The sequence below is a fragment of the Tachypleus tridentatus genome, chromosome 3 (assembly GCF_004210375.1).
Source record: "Tachypleus tridentatus isolate NWPU-2018 chromosome 3, ASM421037v1, whole genome shotgun sequence".
Taxonomy (NCBI): domain Eukaryota; kingdom Metazoa; phylum Arthropoda; class Merostomata; order Xiphosura; family Limulidae; genus Tachypleus; species Tachypleus tridentatus.
The window spans coordinates 38,386,716-38,406,332 of record NC_134827.1 but is presented as its reverse complement, the minus strand read 5'-3'; the positions used below and the strand labels follow the sequence as shown (position 1 = coordinate 38,406,332).

The 19,617-nt window shown below is 38.7% G+C and overlaps 1 protein-coding gene across 1 annotated transcript in view; it reads right to left on the bottom strand.

Moving 5' to 3' along the window:
- LOC143245803 (cell adhesion molecule Dscam1-like) overlaps positions 1-17,520 on the bottom strand; it is an 80,292-nt gene extending 62,772 nt beyond the window's left edge. The window contains exons 1-2 of the mRNA XM_076492056.1: positions 17,488-17,520; positions 15,093-15,492 (exon numbers count right to left, since the gene is read on the bottom strand). Coding sequence (XP_076348171.1) covers positions 15,093-15,492; positions 17,488-17,520 — 433 coding nt within the window. The remainder of the gene's footprint in view (positions 1-15,092; positions 15,493-17,487) is intronic.
- Positions 17,521-19,617: the final 2,097 nt, after the last annotated feature.

Genomic DNA, 19,617 nt, shown 5'->3' with positions numbered 1-19,617 from the left:
TGTAAGCGTACCAGTACGAGTTCCTGGGGTACTGATGATACGTTCATGAATATGTAAGCGTACCAGTACGAGTTCCTAGGGTACTGATGATACGTTCATGAATATGTAAGCGTACCAGTACGAGTTCCTAGGGTACTGATGATACGTTCATGAATATGTAAGCGTACCAGTACGAGTTCCTAGGGTACTGATGATACGTTCATGAATATGTAAGCGTACCAGTACGAGTTCCTAGGGTACTGATGATACGTTCATGAATATGTAAGCGTACCAGTACGAGTTCCTAGGGTACTGATGATACGTTCATGAATATGTAAGCGTACCAGTACGAGTTCCTAGGGTACTGATGATACGTTCATGAATATGTAAGCGTACCAGTACGAGTTCCTGGGGTACTGATGATACGTTCATGAATATGTAAGCGTACCAGTACGAGTTCCTGGGGTACTGATGATACGTTCATGAATATGTAAGCGTACCAGTACGAGTTCCTAGGGTACTGATGATACGTTCATGAATATGTAAGCGTACCAGTACGAGTTCCTAGGGTACTGATGATACGTTCATGAATATGTAAGCGTACCAGTACGAGTTCCTAGGGTACTGATGATACGTTCATGAATATGTAAGCGTACCAGTACGAGTTCCTAGGGTACTGATGATACGTTCATGAATATGTAAGCGTACCAGTACGAGTTCCTAGGGTACTGATGATACGTTCATGAATATGTAAGCGTACCAGTACGAGTTCCTAGGGTACTGATGATACGTTCATGAATATGTAAGCGTACCAGTACGAGTTCCTGGGGTACTGATGATACGTTCATGAATATGTAAGCGTACCAGTACGAGTTCCTAGGGTACTGATGATACGTTCATGAATATGTAAGCGTACCAGTACGAGTTTCCTAGGGTACTGATGATACGTTCATGAATATGTAAGCGTACCAGTACGAGTTCCTAGGGTACTGATGATACGTTCATGAATATGTAAGCGTACCAGTACGAGTTCCTAGGGTACTGATGATACGTTCATGAATATGTAAGCGTACCAGTACGAGTTCCTAGGGTACTGATGATACGTTCATGAATATGTAAGCGTACCAGTACGAGTTCCTAGGGTACTGATGATACGTTCATGAATATGTAAGCGTACCAGTACGAGTTCCTAGGGTACTGATGATACGTTCATGAATATGTAAGCGTACCAGTACGAGTTCCTAGGGTACTGATGATACGTTCATGAATATGTAAGCGTACCAGTACGAGTTCCTAGGGTACTGATGATACGTTCATGAATATGTAAGCGTACCAGTACGAGTTCCTAGGGTACTGATGATACGTTCATGAATATGTAAGCGTACCAGTACGAGTTCCTAGGGTACTGATGATACGTTCATGAATATGTAAGCGTACCAGTACGAGTTCCTAGGGTACTGATGATACGTTCATGAATATGTAAGCGTACCAGTACGAGTTCCTAGGGTACTGATGATACGTTCATGAATATGTAAGCGTACCAGTACGAGTTCCTAGGGTACTGATGATACGTTCATGAATATGTAAGCGTACCAGTACGAGTTCCTAGGGTACTGATGATACGTTCATGAATATGTAAGCGTACCAGTACGAGTTCCTAGGGTACTGATGATACGTTCATGAATATGTAAGCGTACCAGTACGAGTTCCTGGGGTACTGATGATACGTTCATGAATATGTAAGCGTACCAGTACGAGTTCCTGGGGTACTGATGATACGTTCATGAATATGTAAGCGTACCAGTACGAGTTCCTAGGGTACTGATGATACGTTCATGAATATGTAAGCGTACCAGTACGAGTTCCTGGGGTACTGATGATACGTTCATGAATATGTAAGCGTACCAGTACGAGTTCCTAGGGTACTGATGATACGTTCATGAATATGTAAGCGTACCAGTACGAGTTCCTAGGGTACTGATGATACGTTCATGAATATGTAAGCGTACCAGTACGAGTTCCTAGGGTGCTGATGATACGTTCATGAATATGTAAGCGTACCAGTACGAGTTCCTGGGGTACTGATGATACGTTCATGAATATGTAAGCGTACCAGTACGAGTTCCTAGGGTACTGATGATACGTTCATGAATATGTAAGCGTACCAGTACGAGTTCCTAGGGTACTGATGATACGTTCATGAATATGTAAGCGTACCAGTACGAGTTCCTAGGGTACTGATGATACGTTCATGAATATGTAAGCGTACCAGTACGAGTTCCTAGGGTACTGATGATACGTTCATGAATATGTAAGCGTACCAGTACGAGTTCCTAGGGTACTGATGATACGTTCATGAATATGTAAGCGTACCAGTACGAGTTCCTAGGGTGCTGATGATACGTTCATGAATATGTAAGCGTACCAGTACGAGTTCCTAGGGTACTGATGATACGTTCATGAATATGTAAGCGTACCAGTACGAGTTCCTAGGGTGCTGATGATACGCTAACACGTATATCAGCTCATCATTCCAGAAAATGTACAATTAATTTGAGTCTATAGAATACAGAATCTATATAATACAGTACCGAATACAGTACAGAAATCGTTTCCGCTTGCCTCGTGTACTCACGAGTCAATTTATTTTAAGACCTAACGTTACAGTGAAGAAGCACGTGTACGTTATATTCAAATAATTCATTCGCTTTTGGTTTCTTAATTTAATAACACTTGTATTTTCCTTATGGACGGAAGTTGTCAGGCCCGGGTTTTTCGGGAATAAAAAGTTATTTATCGGTCTTACCACAAAATGCTATTACTTACGTTACAATTAACCTTGTAAGTATATATAAAATGTCGTCAAATAAAGGATACATGCAATAATAGGATTTGCGTAGTCATTTAGCTTAAAGTTGATCGTATAAACACCAGACTGTACGTTCCATAATTGTTGGTTCTAAATTACAGATTTTAATCAACAACTTTATTTCAGCTCGGGAAGTTGCTGACGCTTATAATCAACCCGTTTCGACACTTGACTTTTCCCACTCAAATCACTGGTGTTTCAATATACTTTCACACAACCTCTGACACTGTTAGCGACTTGTTTTGTATATTTCACGGTTGTTTAATAAAGAAATGTAAAGTGAAAGCCTGTCACTTATAGATGCGCTGTTACTACATAGCAGAGAACGTTTACAGGCATAATTACTGTACGTTAAGCCTATATTCGATCAAATGAAACTTGATTGCTATAACTCCAGTTCGTTTAAATAATTCTCATTTATATTTTTTACTTTATTTCAGTAACAAGTTCCATGTTCGTCAAGCATGACATAAAAGAACAAACTCCTTCACTCCAGACTTTCAACATGACTTGTTCGTTCCAGCACTGAAGTAACAATCTTGACGTCACTGATGGGATATAATGGCTGCGGTTAGGGTACGATTCCATGTCTGATTCTGGGTAACGTTTACTCAACAGACTTCCACCTATACTGACTACTGACACTGTTCTATCACAGCTATCGTTCGCATCCCTCATGACCAGAGTCACATGACTTCATCGTTTTCGTCCTTCATGACCAGTGCCACATCACTTTATCGTTATGATCCTTCATGACCAGAGTCACATGACTTCATCGTTATCGTCCTTCATGACCAGTGCCACATCACTTTATCGTTATGATCCTTCATGGCCAGTGTCACATGACTTCATCGTTATCGTCCTTCATGACAAGTGTCACATGACTTATGATCGTTATGGTCCTTCATCGCCAGTGTCACATGACTTCATCGTTATGGTCCTTCATCGCCAGTGTCACATGACTTCATCGTTATCGTCCTTCATGACCAGTGCCACATCACTTTATCGTTATGATCCTTCATGACCAGTGTCACATGACTTCATCGTTATCGTCCTTCATGACCAGTGCCACATCACTTTATCGTTATGATCCTTCATGGCCAGTGTCACATGACTTCATCGTTATCGTCCTTCATGACCAGTGTCACATGACTTCATCGTTATGGTCCTTCATCGCCAGTGTCACATGACTTCATCGTTATGGTCCTTCATCGCCAGTGTCACATGACTTCATCGTTATCGTCCTTCATGACCAGTGCCACATCACTTTATCGTTATGATCCTTCATCGCCAGTGTCACATGACTTCATCGTTATCGTCCTTCATGACCAGTGCCACATCACTTTATCGTTATGATCCTTCATGACCAGAGTCACATGACTTCATCGTTATCGTCCTTCATGACCAGTGCCACATCACTTTATCGTTATGATCCTTCATCGTTATCGCCAGTGTCACATGATGATCTTCATCGTTATCGTCCCTTCATGACCAGTGACATCACTTTATCGTTATGATCCTTCATGCCAGTGTCACATGACTTTATCGTTATCGTCCTTCATGACCAGTGTCACATGACTTCATCGTTATGGTCCTTCATCGCCAGTGTCACATGACTTCATCGTTATGGTCCTTCATGGCCAGTGTCACATGACTATATCGTTATGGTCCCTCATGACCAGCGTCACATGACTATCGTTCGCGTCCCTCATGACCAGTGTCACATGACTTCATCGTTATGGTCCCTCATGAATAGTGTCACACGACTTCATCGTTATGGTCGCTCATGACCAGTGTCACATGACTTAATCTTTATGGTTCCTCATGGCCAGTGTCACATGACTTTATCGTGATGGTCCCTCATGACCAGTGTCACATGACTTCATCGTTATAATCCCTCATGACCAGTGTCACATTACTTCATCGTTATCGTCCCTCATGACCAGTGTCACATGACTTAATCTTTATGGTTCCTCATGGCCAGTGTCACATGACTTTATCGTGATGGTCCCTCATGACCAGTGTCACATGACTTCATCGTTATCGTCCCTCATCTCCAGTGTCACATGACTTCATCATTATAATCCCTCATGAACAGTGTCACATGACTTTATCGTTATGATCCCTCATGACCAGTGTCACATGACTTTATCGTTATCGTCCCTCATGACCAGTATCACATGATTTCATCGTTATCGTCCCTCATGATCAGTGTCATATGACTTCATCATTATAATCCCTCATGAACAGTGTCACATGACTTTATCGTTATGATCCCTCATGACCAGTGTCACATTACTTCATCGTTATCGTCCATCATGACCAGTATCACATGACTTTATCGTTATCGTCCCCAGTAACCAGTGTCACACGACTTCATCGTTATGGTCTCTCGTGACCAGTGTCGTATCAAAGTTTCTGTCGTCACGATATTAAATCTCATATCTTATAAAAATTGTCGCATCATACGTAATTTTTACGTCCCTCATCACAGCCAGTGTCACATCACGTTATCTTTCATGTCCCTTTTAAAGCCAGCGTCACATAACATGATATACTTCACGTCCCTCATAACCAGTGTCACATCAAGTACTATTCATTCGCGTCCCTCACAATTATTACTGTGAGTGAACAAGTTGCTCAATTAATACAAAACGTCTTTGCAATAAATACACGCAACCATGACTAGAATGATTTCTGTTTGTTTGTTTTGGAATTTCGCACAAAGCTACTCGAGGGCTATCTGTGCTAGCCGTCCCTAATTTAGCAGTGTAAGACTAGAGGGAAGGCAGCTAGTCATCATCACCCACCGCCGACTCTTGGGCTACTCTTTTACCAACGAATAATGGGATTGACCGTTACATTATAACGCCCCCACGGCTGAAAGGGAAAGCATGTTTGGCGCGACCGGGATGCGAACCCGCGACCCTCAGATTACGAGTCGCACGCCTTAACACGCTTGGCCATGCCGGGCCGACTAGAATTGGAGAGAAAATCCAGGACTATAAAATAATCACAACTTGAGAATGACTGAAAATGAAAACCGTTTTAAAATTATTAAACCTTGAATTTCGTAACATGTTAATTAATTTAATATAATTTGTTTTTATCACAAATCCAATTTGTTTTCTCCATGCCTACTTTTTCTAATCTTCCCCCCCCTCCCCAGTGACTCAATCTGAAAACTCATATATCGGGTTTCGATACTGCGTTGGACATTGCACGGATAGCCCATCGTGTAACTTTGTGCTGTACAACAAACAAAGAAAATCCAATCGTCCCAGAAGATGTATAGTGTGGTTTTCATCCATCATATTGAATAGTGTTCTTGTTTGTTTGTCAAGATGCTAGTGTTGTCCTTGTTTGTTTGTCAAGATGCTGGTGTTGTTCTTGTTTGTTTGTCAGGATGCTAGTGTTGTCCTTATTTGTTTGTTAAGATGCTAGTGTTATCCTTGTTTGTTTGTCAATGCTAGTGATGTCCTGTTTGTTTGTTAAGATGCTAGTGATGTCCTGTTTGTTTATCAAGATGCTAGTGGTGTCCTTGTTTGTTTGTTAAGACGCCAGTATTGTCCTTGTTTGTTTGTCAAGATGCTAGTGTTGTCCTTGTTTACTTGTCAAGATGCTAGCGTTATCCTTGTTTGTTTGTCAATGCTAGTTTTGTCCTTGTTTGTTTGTCAAGATGCTAGTATTGTCCTTGTTTGTTTGTCAAGATGCCAGTGTTGTCCTTGTTTGTTTGTTAAGACGCCAGTATTGTCCTTGTTTGTTTGTCAAGATGCTAGTGTTGTCCTTGTGTGTTTAACAATGCTAGTGTTGTCCTTGTTTGTTTGTCAAGATGCTAGTGTTGTCCTTGTTTGTTTGCCAAGATGCTAGTTTTGTCCTTGTTTGTTTGTCAATGCTAGTGTTGTCCTTGTTTGTTTGTTAAGATGCTAGTATTGTCCTTGTTTGTTTGTCAAGATGCTAGTATTGTCCTTGTTTGTTTGTCAAGATGCCAGTGTTGTCCTTGTTTGTTTGTTAAGACGCCAGTATTGTCCTTGTTTGTTTGTCAAGATGCCAGTGTTGTCCTTGTTTGTTTGTTAAGACGCCAGTATTGTCCTTGTTTGTTTGTCAAGATGCTAGTGTTGTCCTTGTTTACTTGTCAAGATGCTAGCGTTATCCTTGTTTGTTTGTCAATGCTAGTGTTGTCCTTGTTTGTTTGTCAAGATGCTAGTATTGTCCTTGTTTGTTTGTCAAGATGCCAGTGTTGTCCTTGTTTGTTTGTTAAGACGCCAGTATTGTCCTTGTTTGTTTGTCAAGATGCTAGTGTTGTCCTTGTGTGTTTAACAATGCTAGTGTTGTCCTTGTTTGTTTGTCAAGATGCTAGTTTTGTCCTTGTTTGTTTGCCAAGATGCTAGTTTTGTCCTTGTTTGTTTGTCAATGCTAGTGTTGTCCTTGTTTGTTTGTTAAGATGCTAGTATTGACCTTGTTTGTTTGTTAAGATGCTAGTGTTATCCTTGTTTGTTTGTCAATGCTAGTGATGTCCTGTTTGTTTGTTAAGATGCTAGTGTTATCCTATTTGTTTATCAAGATGCTAGTGGTGTCCTTGTTTGTTTGTCAAGATGCTTGTGTTATCCTTGTTCGTGTGTCAATGCTAGTGTTGTCCTTGTTTGTTTGTCAAAATGCTAGTGTTGTCCTTGTTTGTTTGTCAAGATGCTAGTGTTGTCCTTGTTTGTTTGTTAAGATGCTAGTGTTATCCTTGTTTGTTTGTCAATGCTAGTGTTGTCCTTGTTTGTTTGTTAAGATGCTAGTATTGTCCTTGTTTGTTTGTTAATATGCTAGTATTGTCCTTGTTTGTTTGTCAAGATGCTTGTGTTATCCTTGTTTGTGTGTCAATGCTAGTGTTGTTCTTGTTTATTTCTCAAGATGCTAGTGATGTCCTTGTTTGTTTATCAAGATGCTAGTGTTGTCCTTGTTTGTTTGTCAAGATGCTAGTGTTATCCTTGTTTGTTTATCAATGCTAGTGTTGTCCTTGTTTGTTTGTCAAGATGCTAGTATTGTCCTTGTTTACTTGTCAAGATGCTTGTGTTATCCTTGTTTGTCAAGATGCTAGTGTTGTCCTTGTGTGTTTGACAATGCTAGTGTTGTCCTTGTTTGTTTGTCAAGATGCTAGTGTTGTCCTTGTTTGTTTGTCAAGATGCTAGTGTTGTCCTTGTTTGTTTGCCAAGATGATAGTGTTGTCCTTGTTTGTTTGTCAAGATGCTAGTGTTGTCCTTGTTTGTTTGTTAAGATGCTAGTGTTATCCTTGTTTGTTTGTCAATGCTAGTGTGTCCTTGTTTGTTTGTTAAGATGCTAGTATTGACCTTGTTTGTTTGTCAAGATGCTTGTGTTACACTTGTTCGTGTGTCAATGCTAGTGTTGTCCTTGTTTGTTTGTCAAGATGCTAGTGTTGTTCTTGTTTGTTTGTTAAGATGCTAGTGTTATCCTTGTTTGTTTGTCAATGCTAGTGTTGTCCTTGTTTGTTTGTTAAGATGCTAGTATTGTCCTTGTTTGTTTGTCAAGATGCTAGTGTTGTCCTTGTTTACTTGTCAAGATGCTAGCGTTATCCTTGTTTGTTTGTCAATGCTAGTGTTGTCCTTGTTTGTTTGTCAAGATGCTAGTATTGTCCTTGTTTGTTTGTCAAGATGCCAGTGTTGTCCTTGTTTGTTTGTTAAGACGCCAGTATTGTCCTTGTTTGTTTGTCAAGATGCTAGTGTTGTCCTTGTGTGTTTAACAATGCTAGTGTTGTCCTTGTTTGTTTGTCAAGATGCTAGTGTTGTCCTTGTTTGTTTGCCAAGATGCTAGTTTTGTCCTTGTTTGTTTGTCAATGCTAGTGTTGTCCTTGTTTGTTTGTTAAGATGCTAGTATTGACCTTGTTTGTTTGTTAAGATGCTAGTGTTATCCTTGTTTGTTTGTCAATGCTAGTGATGTCCTGTTTGTTTGTTAAGATGCTAGTGTTATCCTATTTGTTTATCAAGATGCTAGTGGTGTCCTTGTTTGTTTGTCAAGATGCTTGTGTTATCCTTGTTCGTGTGTCAATGCTAGTGTTGTCCTTGTTTGTTTGTCAAAATGCTAGTGTTGTCCTTGTTTGTTTATCAAGATGCTAGTGTTGTCCTTGTTTGTTTGTCAAGATGCTAGTGTTATCCTTGTTTGTTTGTCAATGCTAGTGTTGTCCTTGTTTGTTTGTTAATATGCTAGTATTGTCCTTGTTTGTTTGTCAAGATGCTTGTGTTATCCTTGTTTGTGTGTCAATGCTAGTGTTGTTATTGTTTGTTTGTCAAGATGCTAGTGATGTCCTTGTTTGTTTATCAAGATGCTAGTGTTGTCCTTGTTTGTTTGTCAAGATGCTAGTGTTATCCTTGTTTGTTTGTCAATGCTAGTGTTGTCCTTGTTTGTTTGTCAAGATGCTAGTATTGTCCTTGTTTGTTTGTCAAGATGCCAGTATTGTCCTTGTTTGTTTGTCAAGATACTAGTGTTGTCCTTGTTTGTTTGTCAAGATGCTAGTGTTGTCCTTGTGTGTTTGACAATGCTAGTGTTGTCCTTGTTTGTTTGTCAAGATGCTAGTGTTGTCCTTGTTTGTTTGTCAATGCTAGTGTTGTCCTTGTTTGTTTGTTAAGATGCTAGTGTTGTCCTTGTTTGTTTGTCAAGATGCTAGTGTTGTCCTTGTTTGTTTGTTAAGATGCTGGTGTTGTCCTTATTTGTTTGTCAAGATCCTGGTGTTGTCCTTATTTGTTTGTTAAGATGCTAGTGTTGTCCTTGTTTGTTTGTCAAGATGCTAGTGATGTCCTTGTTTGTTTATCAAGATGCTAGTGTTGTCCTTGTTTGTTTGTTAAGACGCTAGTGTTATCCTTGTTTGTTTGTCAATGCTAGTGATGTCCTGTTTGTTTGTTAAGATGCTAGTGTTATCCTTGTTTGTTTATCAAGATGCTAGTGGTGTCCTTGTTTGTTTGTCAAGATGCTTGTGTTATCCTTGTTCGTGTGTCAATGCTAGTGTTGTCCTTGTTTGTTTGTCAATGCTAGTGATGTCCTTGTTTGTTTGTCAAGATGCTTGTGTTATCCTTGTTCGTGTGTCAGTGCTAGTGTTGTCCTTGTTTGTTTGTCAAAATGCTAGTGTTGTCCTTGTTTGTTTGTTAAGATGCTAGTGTTATCCTTGTTTGTTTGTCAATGCTAGTGTTGTCCTTGTTTGTTTGTCAAGATGCTAGTATTGTCCTTGTTTGTTTGTCAAGATGCCAGTATTGTCCTTGTTTGTTTGTCAAGATACTAGTGTTGTCCTTGTTTGCTTGTCAAGATGCTTGTGTTATCCTTGTTTGTTAAGATGCTAGTGTTGTCCTTGTTTGTTTGTCAAGATGCTAGTGTTGTCCTTGTTTATTTCCCAAGATGCTAGTTTTGTCCTTGTTTGTTTGTCAATGCTAGTGTTGTCCTTGTTTGTTTGTTAAGATGCTAGTGTTGTCCTTGTTTGTTTGTCAAGATGCTAGTGTTATCCTTGTTTGTTTATCAAGATGCTAGTGTTGTCCTTGTTTGTTTGTTAAGATGCTAGTGTTGTCCTTGTTTGTTTGTCAAGATGCTAGTGTTGTCCTTGTTTGTTTGTTAAGATGCTGGTGTTGTCCTTATTTGTTTGTCAAGATCCTGGTGTTGTCCTTATTTGTTTGTTAAGATGCTAGTGTTGTCCTTGTTTGTTTGTCAAGATGCTAGTGATGTCCTTGTTTGTTTATCAAGATGCTAGTGTTGTCCTTGTTTGTTTGTTAAGATGCTAGTGTTGTCCTTGTTTGTTTGTCAATGCTAGTGATGTCCTGTTTGTTTGTTAAGATGCTAGTGTTATCCTTGTTTGTTTATCAAGATGCTAGTGGTGTCCTTGTTTGTTTGTCAAGATGCTTGTGTTATCCTTGTTCGTGTGTCAATGCTAGTGTTGTCCTTGTTTGTTTGTCAAAATGCTAGTGTTGTCCTTGTTTGTTTGTCAATGCTAGTGTTGTCCTTGTTTGTTTGTTAAGATGCTAGTATTGTCCTTGTTTGTTTGTTAATATGCTAGTGTTGTCCTTGTTTGTTTGTCAAGATGCTTGTGTTATCCTTGTTTGTGTGTCAATGCTAGTGTTGTCCTTGTTTGTTTGTCAATGCTAGTGATGTCCTTGTTTGTTTGTTAAGATGCTAGTGTTGTCCTTGTTTGTTTGTCAAGATGCTAGTGTTGTCCTTGTTTGTTTGTCAAGATGCTAGTGTTGTCCTTGTTTGTTTGTCAATGCTAGTGATGTCCTTGTTTGTTTATCAAGATGCTAGTGTTGTCCTTGTTTGTTTGTCAAGATGCTAGTGTTGTCCTTGTTTGTTTGTTAAGATGCTAGTGTTGTCTTTGTTTGTTTGTTAAGATGCTAGTGTTGTCCTTGTTTGTTTGTCAAAATGCTAGTGTTGTCCTTGTTTGTTTGTCAAGATGCTTGTGATGTCCTTGTTTGTTTGTCAAGATGCTAGTGTTATCCTTGTTTGTTTGTCAAGATGCTAGTGTTATCCTTGTTTGTTTGTCAAAATGCTAGTGTTGTCCTTTTTTGTCAATATGCTTGTGTTATCCTTGTTTGTTTGTCAAAATGCTAGTGTTGTCCTTGTTTGTTACAGTTGATCATGTACTTCATTGAATGTCCGGCAACACTCATGATAGCGTAATCCGGAATGGGTCATCAAAGGGACTTTTTATATCCTTAGTATTCTACAATGTAACTCATCGTTAGTATTCTACAATGTAACTCATCCTTAGTATTCTACAATGTAACTCATCGTTAGTATTCTACAATGTAACTCATCCTTAGTATTCTACAATGTAACTCATCGTTAGTATTCTACAATGTAACTCATCCTTAGTATTCTACAATGTAACTCATCCTTAGTATTCTACAATGTAACTCATCCTTAGTATTCTACAATGTAACTCATCGCCTTTCTCTTACGTTTCAAATATTATTCTTTAACTGTAACACAATTAATGAACATAACACCAGCAAATGTTACTCTACTGATTATTCAACAATTATCGAACATAACATTAGCAAATGTTACTCTACTGATTATTCAACAATTATCGAACATAACACAAGCAAATGTTACTCTACTGATTATTCAACAATTATCAAACATAACACCAGCAAATGTTACTCCACTAACTATCCAACAATTATCAAACATAACTGTACTGATTTCATATTCACCTGAGTGGGTGCGAATTTCATGATTGGGTCACCTATATCTTTAAATGAACTGGTATTAATAAATAACAAATATTGATGTCTTATTAAAGATAGCCTCTACATATACCAGAACTTAAAGTTAACCAAGTTATGAACATTGGTGAGTTACTGTTATTTACAATGACTGAAACGTATTAATTCATCGAATGGGTACCTAGCTGATAGCTATATTTTCGGCCGTAATTCCAATAATATCCTATGAGGCTAAATGATATTAAAAAATTGAGGTTAGATTTAAAACCATATTAGGGCGTAACGATGCAAAATATCCTTTGTATAAGATACATAAAAATAAATAATTATATATATATTTTTAAATATTCAACAAGTAATCCTTAAATAAAGAATAAAACAAGTTTTGTTTGTTTGTTTCATGAACTGTCTATACTTCCCTATCTAACTCCACCTGTACCTGAGATTTAATAGTTTTAGTGCCTGATTGCGCAGATTTTGAAAACATCAAAACATTGTTTAAAAAAATAATAAACGGGTTGTAAAGAACAAAATACCGACGAAAGATTCAACCAGATATCGAAATAAATATGTTTTGTGATTATGCTTTTGGTGGCGTTACAAACCATTTGAAACTAATTATAGTACAACGTACCAGGTATAGAAACCTTACACAGGATTCGCAGTGCAAATTCACCTCAGGATTATAAAGGTGTCTCAGAGGTAAGTAGTTTATAACATCTCTAATTACAACATTAGAAACAACAGTGTGAGTTTCCTCACATCAGCTTTACTGTTTTGTGAACGTAGATACGTTATAAGAACTAACTAAAGCAAAATCATGTGTGCGCATGCGTACTAATCCGGACTGAATTCGTTTCGGACATATAATTCCCACCTTCCACTGACTCTTACCGCACAATGCTTTGTATTAGATTCATTTGGGGCAAGTTATTACCCCCTACCACAGCTCTCCCCCGAATTAGATTCCTTTAGAGTAAACAATTTTCTACTTTCACACTCCCCCTCATTCACTGCCCTCTATTGGTTTCATTTAGGGCAAATTATTTTCCCTTTCTAACCGGTTTCGATTGAAACAGTTTAATAAGTTGGGTCTCATTTATAACACTGGGTAACATACTGTTTACGAATTATTTGTGCAATTTTAAAATAATAGTACTGAGGTATGTACAATAAACTACCCACTGTGTCACGCGACAGTACTATCTCATTCGTATGGAATGAGAAGAGATACCTGTGTATCTTCAAGCAAAGTTCCATAATGTTACATATGTGCACTGGGGAATTCGACCACTGAGTCAGAACTATCCGGCGGCCACAAAATTAATCGAGTTATGTTGTTTGCTTCGTAAATCACATTTACAGACGTAAGTCCGTGACGTTTTACGAGTCATATAAATGGTATAAAACCTTTTAAACGCAGCAAATCGTGACAGAACTTCAGGAAGTACGTGGAAAATTAAAGGTTTGGTTTGTGAATTTCGCGCAAAGCTACACGAGGGCTATCTGCGCTAACCGTCCCTAATTTAGCAGTGTAAGACTAGAGGGAAGGCAGCTACTAATCACCACCCCCCGCCAACTCTTGGGCTACCTTTTAACAACGAATAATGGGATTGACCGTAACTTTATAACGTCCCCACGGCTGAAAGGGCGAGTATGTTTGATGTGACAGGGGTTCGAACTTGCGACCCTCAGATTACGAGTCGAACGCCCTAACCACCTGGCTAAGCCGAGCATAAATATTAACCCGTGTGTTAAAGTGATTGAACGTTTGTTTAGAATAAAGCACAAGGCTATACAATGGGCTAAATGTGTTCCGCCCACCACGGGTGTCGTAACCCGGTTTCTAGAGGTGTGAGTTCGAAGACATACCGCTGTGCCACTGTTAAAGAGGGGTATGTGAAAAATTAAAAGATTTATCGAGTTTCTAAACGGCACAAAATAATTGGTGATGAAAACAATCTACAAGAGAAAGAACATTCTATTCGTATGATAACAAGCTAGCAAACAACGATTTATCTGGAGTAATGAACTGATTTACTTTGGGAGGAACATAATAAACAGGACATTGGTCAGACCTGAAGAAGTACAAACCAATCTTCTGTCGAAACATGTAATATTTGTTCCCCAAAACATTTTCCCCACTTCATTAAACTATTCACCACACATGCTCGCCCTTTCAACCGTGAGGACGTTATAGTGGTACGGTCAATCCCACAATTCGTTAGTAAAAGAATAGCTCAAGAGTTGGCGGTGGGTGGTGATGACTAGCAGCCTTCCCTCTAGTCCTACTGCATTGCTAAATTAGGGACGGCAGGCGAAGATAGCCCTCGTGTAGCTTTGCAGAAATTCAAAACAAAACAAACAAATCATTAAACTACAAATCGTTGTTTGCAACCTAATAATCAAATTAGATGGTAACAGCAGTTCAGCTCCTCCCCGCTAGGACAGCAGTAAGTCTTCATATTTACAACGCTAAAGTCAGGGGTTCGATTCCCCTCGGTGGACACAGCAGATACCCCGATGTGGCTTTGCTACAAAAAACACACACACTATTTCGGCTTAAAGTCCTGCAGACAAAGAGACATCTAGTGGCGAATGAAGATATAATTAGTAATACCTGTCTCTTTGTCGTTGTTTCTAATTCTGATTGAAACGTTACAGATGGTTTAGGTTTCACCCGTGTCACTTTTCGTATAACTTCAAACGTTCTGTTAAGTAAGGAATTAATGTGGCCTCCTCCAACACGTGAAACAGGTCACGTGGACTCTAAAGTGTATCTTTCTCTCTGACATGTTGTTGACTTACTCTAACCAGTCACGTTATTCCACGTGTCATTACTTTATAGGAGACAGCAGAAAGAAACACCAAACAGTGAAGCACGTGCTTTACAAACACCAGCTGTCTCGTCCATCTTCCATAGATAGTTCGAGTTTTTTTTTTAATAAAATTATTTTGGAAGTGGCTAAAAACAGAATAAAAATTGTCGGAAAATAACGATATTGTTTCATGTGTGTAAAGTAATAATAAAAAATTACCTGCCCTCACTCGCACCTCGCGACTTCCAATGGTCCCTACTATATTGGACGCCAGACACCTGTACATAGTAGAATGGACGTCTCGACGGAAGAGGTCAGCAGGGAATGGTGGGAAGATTAGAGCTCCATCGTGTCGAACATTACGAAGCCCGGATATATCAGAAATTATAGATCCTGATTGGTTTACCCATGTGATGGTAGGGAGTGGAGGTCCTCTAGCGGCACATCTGATAACAGTTCCACTAGAACTGCTGAATATCACCTGACTTGGAGGCTCGTAGCTGAACTTTAAAATTTGGTTTTCTGTTTCCTGGGTAACGTAGACTAGAAGACAAATAACACAAATTGTTAATTTTGTTTTCCCGACATAAGGTTTAAGGACATAATTCTTTTCCAATACCTAAACTGAAACATTTGTCCCGACATAAGGTTTAAGGACATAATTCTTTTCCAATACCTAAACTGAAACGTTTGTCCCGACATAAGGTTTAAGGACATAATTCTTTTCCAATACCTAAACTGAAACATTTGTACCGACATAAGGTTTAAGGACATAATTCTTTTCCAATACCTAAACTGAAACGTTTGTCCCGACATAAGGTTTAAGGACATAATTCTTTTCCAATACCTAAACTGAAACGTTTGTCCCGACATAAGGTTTAAGGACATAATTCTTTTCCAATACCTAAACTGAAACATTTGTCCCGACATAAGGTTTAAGGACATAATTCTTTTCCAATACCTAAACTGAAACATTTGTCCCGACATAAGGTTTAAGGACATAATTCTTTTCCCGAATACCTAAACTGAAACATTTGTCCCGACATAAGGTTTAAGGACATAATTCTTTTCCAATACCTAAACTGAAACATTTGTCCCGACATAAGGTTTAAGGACATAATTCTTTTCCAATACCTAAACTGAAACATTTGTCCCGACATAAGGTTTAAGGACATAATTCTTTTCCAATACCTAAACTGAAACATTTGTCCCGACATAAGGTTTAAGGACATAATTCTTTTCCAATACCTAAACTGAAACATTTGTCCCGACATAAGGACATAATTAATACCTAAACTGAAACATTTGTCCCGACATAAGGTTTAAGGACATAATTATTTTCCAAAACCTAAACTGAAACATTTGTTGTTTATGACAAAGAGAAACATATATAGATTCCTTTAAAAATTCATAACAAATCATTTATAAATAACATACGAAATAGCCTCTCTTTAAAGGAATTGGTTATATCAATAAACCAAGACTCTAAAGTGTAATGACCCTGGTTATATCAATAAACCAAGACTCTAAAGTGTAATGACCCTGGTTATATCAATAAACCAAGACTCTAAAGTGTAATGACCCTGGTTATATCAATAAACCAAGACTCTAAAGTGTAAAAACCCTGGTTATATCAATAAACCAAGACTTTAAAGTGTAATGACCCTGGTTATATCAATAAACCAAGACTCTAAAGTGTAATGACCCTGGTTATATCAATAAACCAAGACTCTAAGGTATAATGACCCTGGTTATATCAGTAAACTAAGACTGTAAGACCTAATGGCCCTGGTTATATCAGTAAACTAAGACCGTAAGACCTAATGGCCCTGGTTATATCAGTAAACTAAGACTGTAAGACCTAATGGCCCTGGTTATGTCAGTTCATATGACACAAGTCTAAATTAACAATAAAAGTAACGAAACTCTGCATGAATTAGATCATGTCAGATTTTGTTTGTTTAGAATTAAGCACAAAGCTATACAATGGGCTAACAGTACTCTGCCCACCACGGGTGTCGAAACCCGGTTTTCATCGGTGTGAGTCCGCTGACATACTGCTGTGCCACTGATACGCAATGATAGGATGTAAACTTTACTAACAGTTACCTTGCTTCGGTGCATTTTGGGAAGGAAACAGAACTTACATTGAGATTGAGTGTGTGAAAAAAAAATGCCATCTCTAAATCAGATAGTACAATTTATTCACAGATTTGTTCTGGTAGCAGAATTATTTACTAATTGTCTTAATTTGCTGTTCTGGTCTAATTAAACAGGGCCTGAGTTCTGGTCAAGAAAACAAGGTTGAGCTGATACTGGACAGGAATCGAGTTGAGAAAAGAGCTCTCATCAAAAATACCAAATTGGACAGTGGAAGAAGACAGCAAATATGTAGCTTAGTAACTAAACCAAGAAATACAATCTGGTAGCTAGAGATATGAGACCATTTGATAAAAGTCATGAGTCCTCTGATCCTGGACAAAGGTACTGAGGTACATTCTGTGGATATCAGGACCTCTTCCTACACGTAGCCAAGAGAGACCATGTAAGTCACTTGAATAAGTCACGCAGTTTTTCGGGAATGAAAACTTATAATAATAATGTCCATAAATACAATTCCCATTGTTCTACCACCCGGAGCAGCCATCTTGCTCAACAAAAACAGTGGTAAACTACTCAACAACATTGGTTTGCCCAAGGCAAAACGTGTCTCAGTTTAACTGTGGGAAAAAGATACAGGGACTCAGCAAAATATCCAGAACTTGGGGTTTTGCAAGTGAACTGGGGGCCTTCTTGATCACTCTGTAGCTAAAATATTAAGGCAACAGTTGTTAAAAGACCGATCCATAAAGTTTTCTAGGACTAATGTTAATGCTAACAGAAGCTTTTAGCCACCAATTCATGCTCTAGTTTGTAGAACGATAACTAAGGCCAAGGAAAGTGTTTTGATTGGGAGCCCCTATTCAAACCCTGGTGCTCAAAAACCAGAATCATCATAGCTTTTAATAGGTCGGAGTTAGGTTTATAAGTGAGAGAGAAAACGGGTAGAGCTAAACTGAGAACTGTGAACTCAAAAATAGTATTTGAGTTTGTTTGTTATTACGTAGAAAGCCACACAATGGGCTATGGTATCGAACCCCGATTTCTAGCGTCATAAGCCGCCATATTTACGTCACTGGGAGGGGCGGGGACAAGTTTTTAGTCCGTCACATGCATACCAAAACATGTGTATCACAGTAGAAAATCCATCATTGGTTTGTCGATATTGTGTGGATGTGAAATGTTAAACTAAGTACTGAACAGTCTAAATTAGTATCAACTGTAAGTACGCTGTGAAGCTGAAAGACAAGTGTAATGATACTTCCATGGCACTTTATTAAGATATGTTGAATCGAATAATGTTACTCCACAGAGAGATCATTTTGCTTTATTTAAACGGTCGTACGTGTAGATAAACCACAAATGTTAGCATCCCTGCTACGTGTGGGGGTGTGGGGGTCTAATAATTTCTACCATCAGCCCCTTTCTTTTTTCTTGGTTGTTTCCGAATGCAAATGTGTTGAACATATAATCAACCACAATGAAAAACTGTGAATCGTAGAGCTGCGTCAGGCCAACATCGATATCACTGGTAATTTAAGGGGTTACAACCAGAGATAATACTTAGAAGTCGCTTTGCTGTTCCAGACTAGGACTTACAAAAAAAATAAATGTAAACTCAAGTTGAAATATTCCACAGACAAGCGAAGACTACAGGAACAATAACACTGCATTCTGATTTAGCCAAAACTTCGTAATGAGCTATCTGCGCTCTATCTACTATGGAATCGAACCCCGGAGTTTAGCGTTGCAAGTCTTAACAACGAATACTGTACAAGCAAGCTAAAGTTTCTAACTTATTGCCATTTAACACACAAAATTAGACTTAGAACCTCCAAGCCTTAATAATTCAAAAAGAGTGCTTAATTATAGTTTTATACAAATATAATGAGCTAAGGCCGGAGTGGGGGGGGGCTAGCACTGGGGACAATACCGTCCATTCATCTAATTTTACATTTGGCCCCATTATATATATAACTGCCTCCCCCCCTCACTGAAACCAGAACTGTAATAAGTAACTTGTTCCAGATACGGAACTACTACAAACTGAGAACACGTTATAAGATTATTAATCTAAATAATGTGTTAAAGTCTTCATAATTAACTTCTCAAATTCATCCATTCATAAATAACGTACAAAGTTCCCTCTGTTATTCGAACCACAAATAACTGACTTTATAAAACTTATTAACAATATTCAGTTTCCGCCAGATAAATCTGGATCTGAGGTCCGGAACCACATTATTATTCATTTTGTTTGTTAAACACACAACTACACATCGGTCTATGTGTGCTGTATACACCCCGGATATCAAAAGCCGTTATAAGCTTTGAGAGTGACCATTGTGCCACCGAAGAGGAGAATTTGTTTGAATTTCGCACAAGGGCTATCAACACTAGCCGTCTCTACTTTAGCAATGTGAGATTAGAGGGGTGTGTGTGTTTTTCTTATAGCAAAGCCACAACGAGCTGTCTGCTGAGGCTACCGAGGGGAGTCGAACCCCTGATTACGAGTAGAGGGAAAGGAGGTACTTATCACCACCCACCATCAACTCTTGGGCTACTCTTTTATCAACGGATTGACCGTAACATTATAACGCCTCGAAGGCTTAAAGGGTGAGCATGTTTGGAATGACGGGATTCA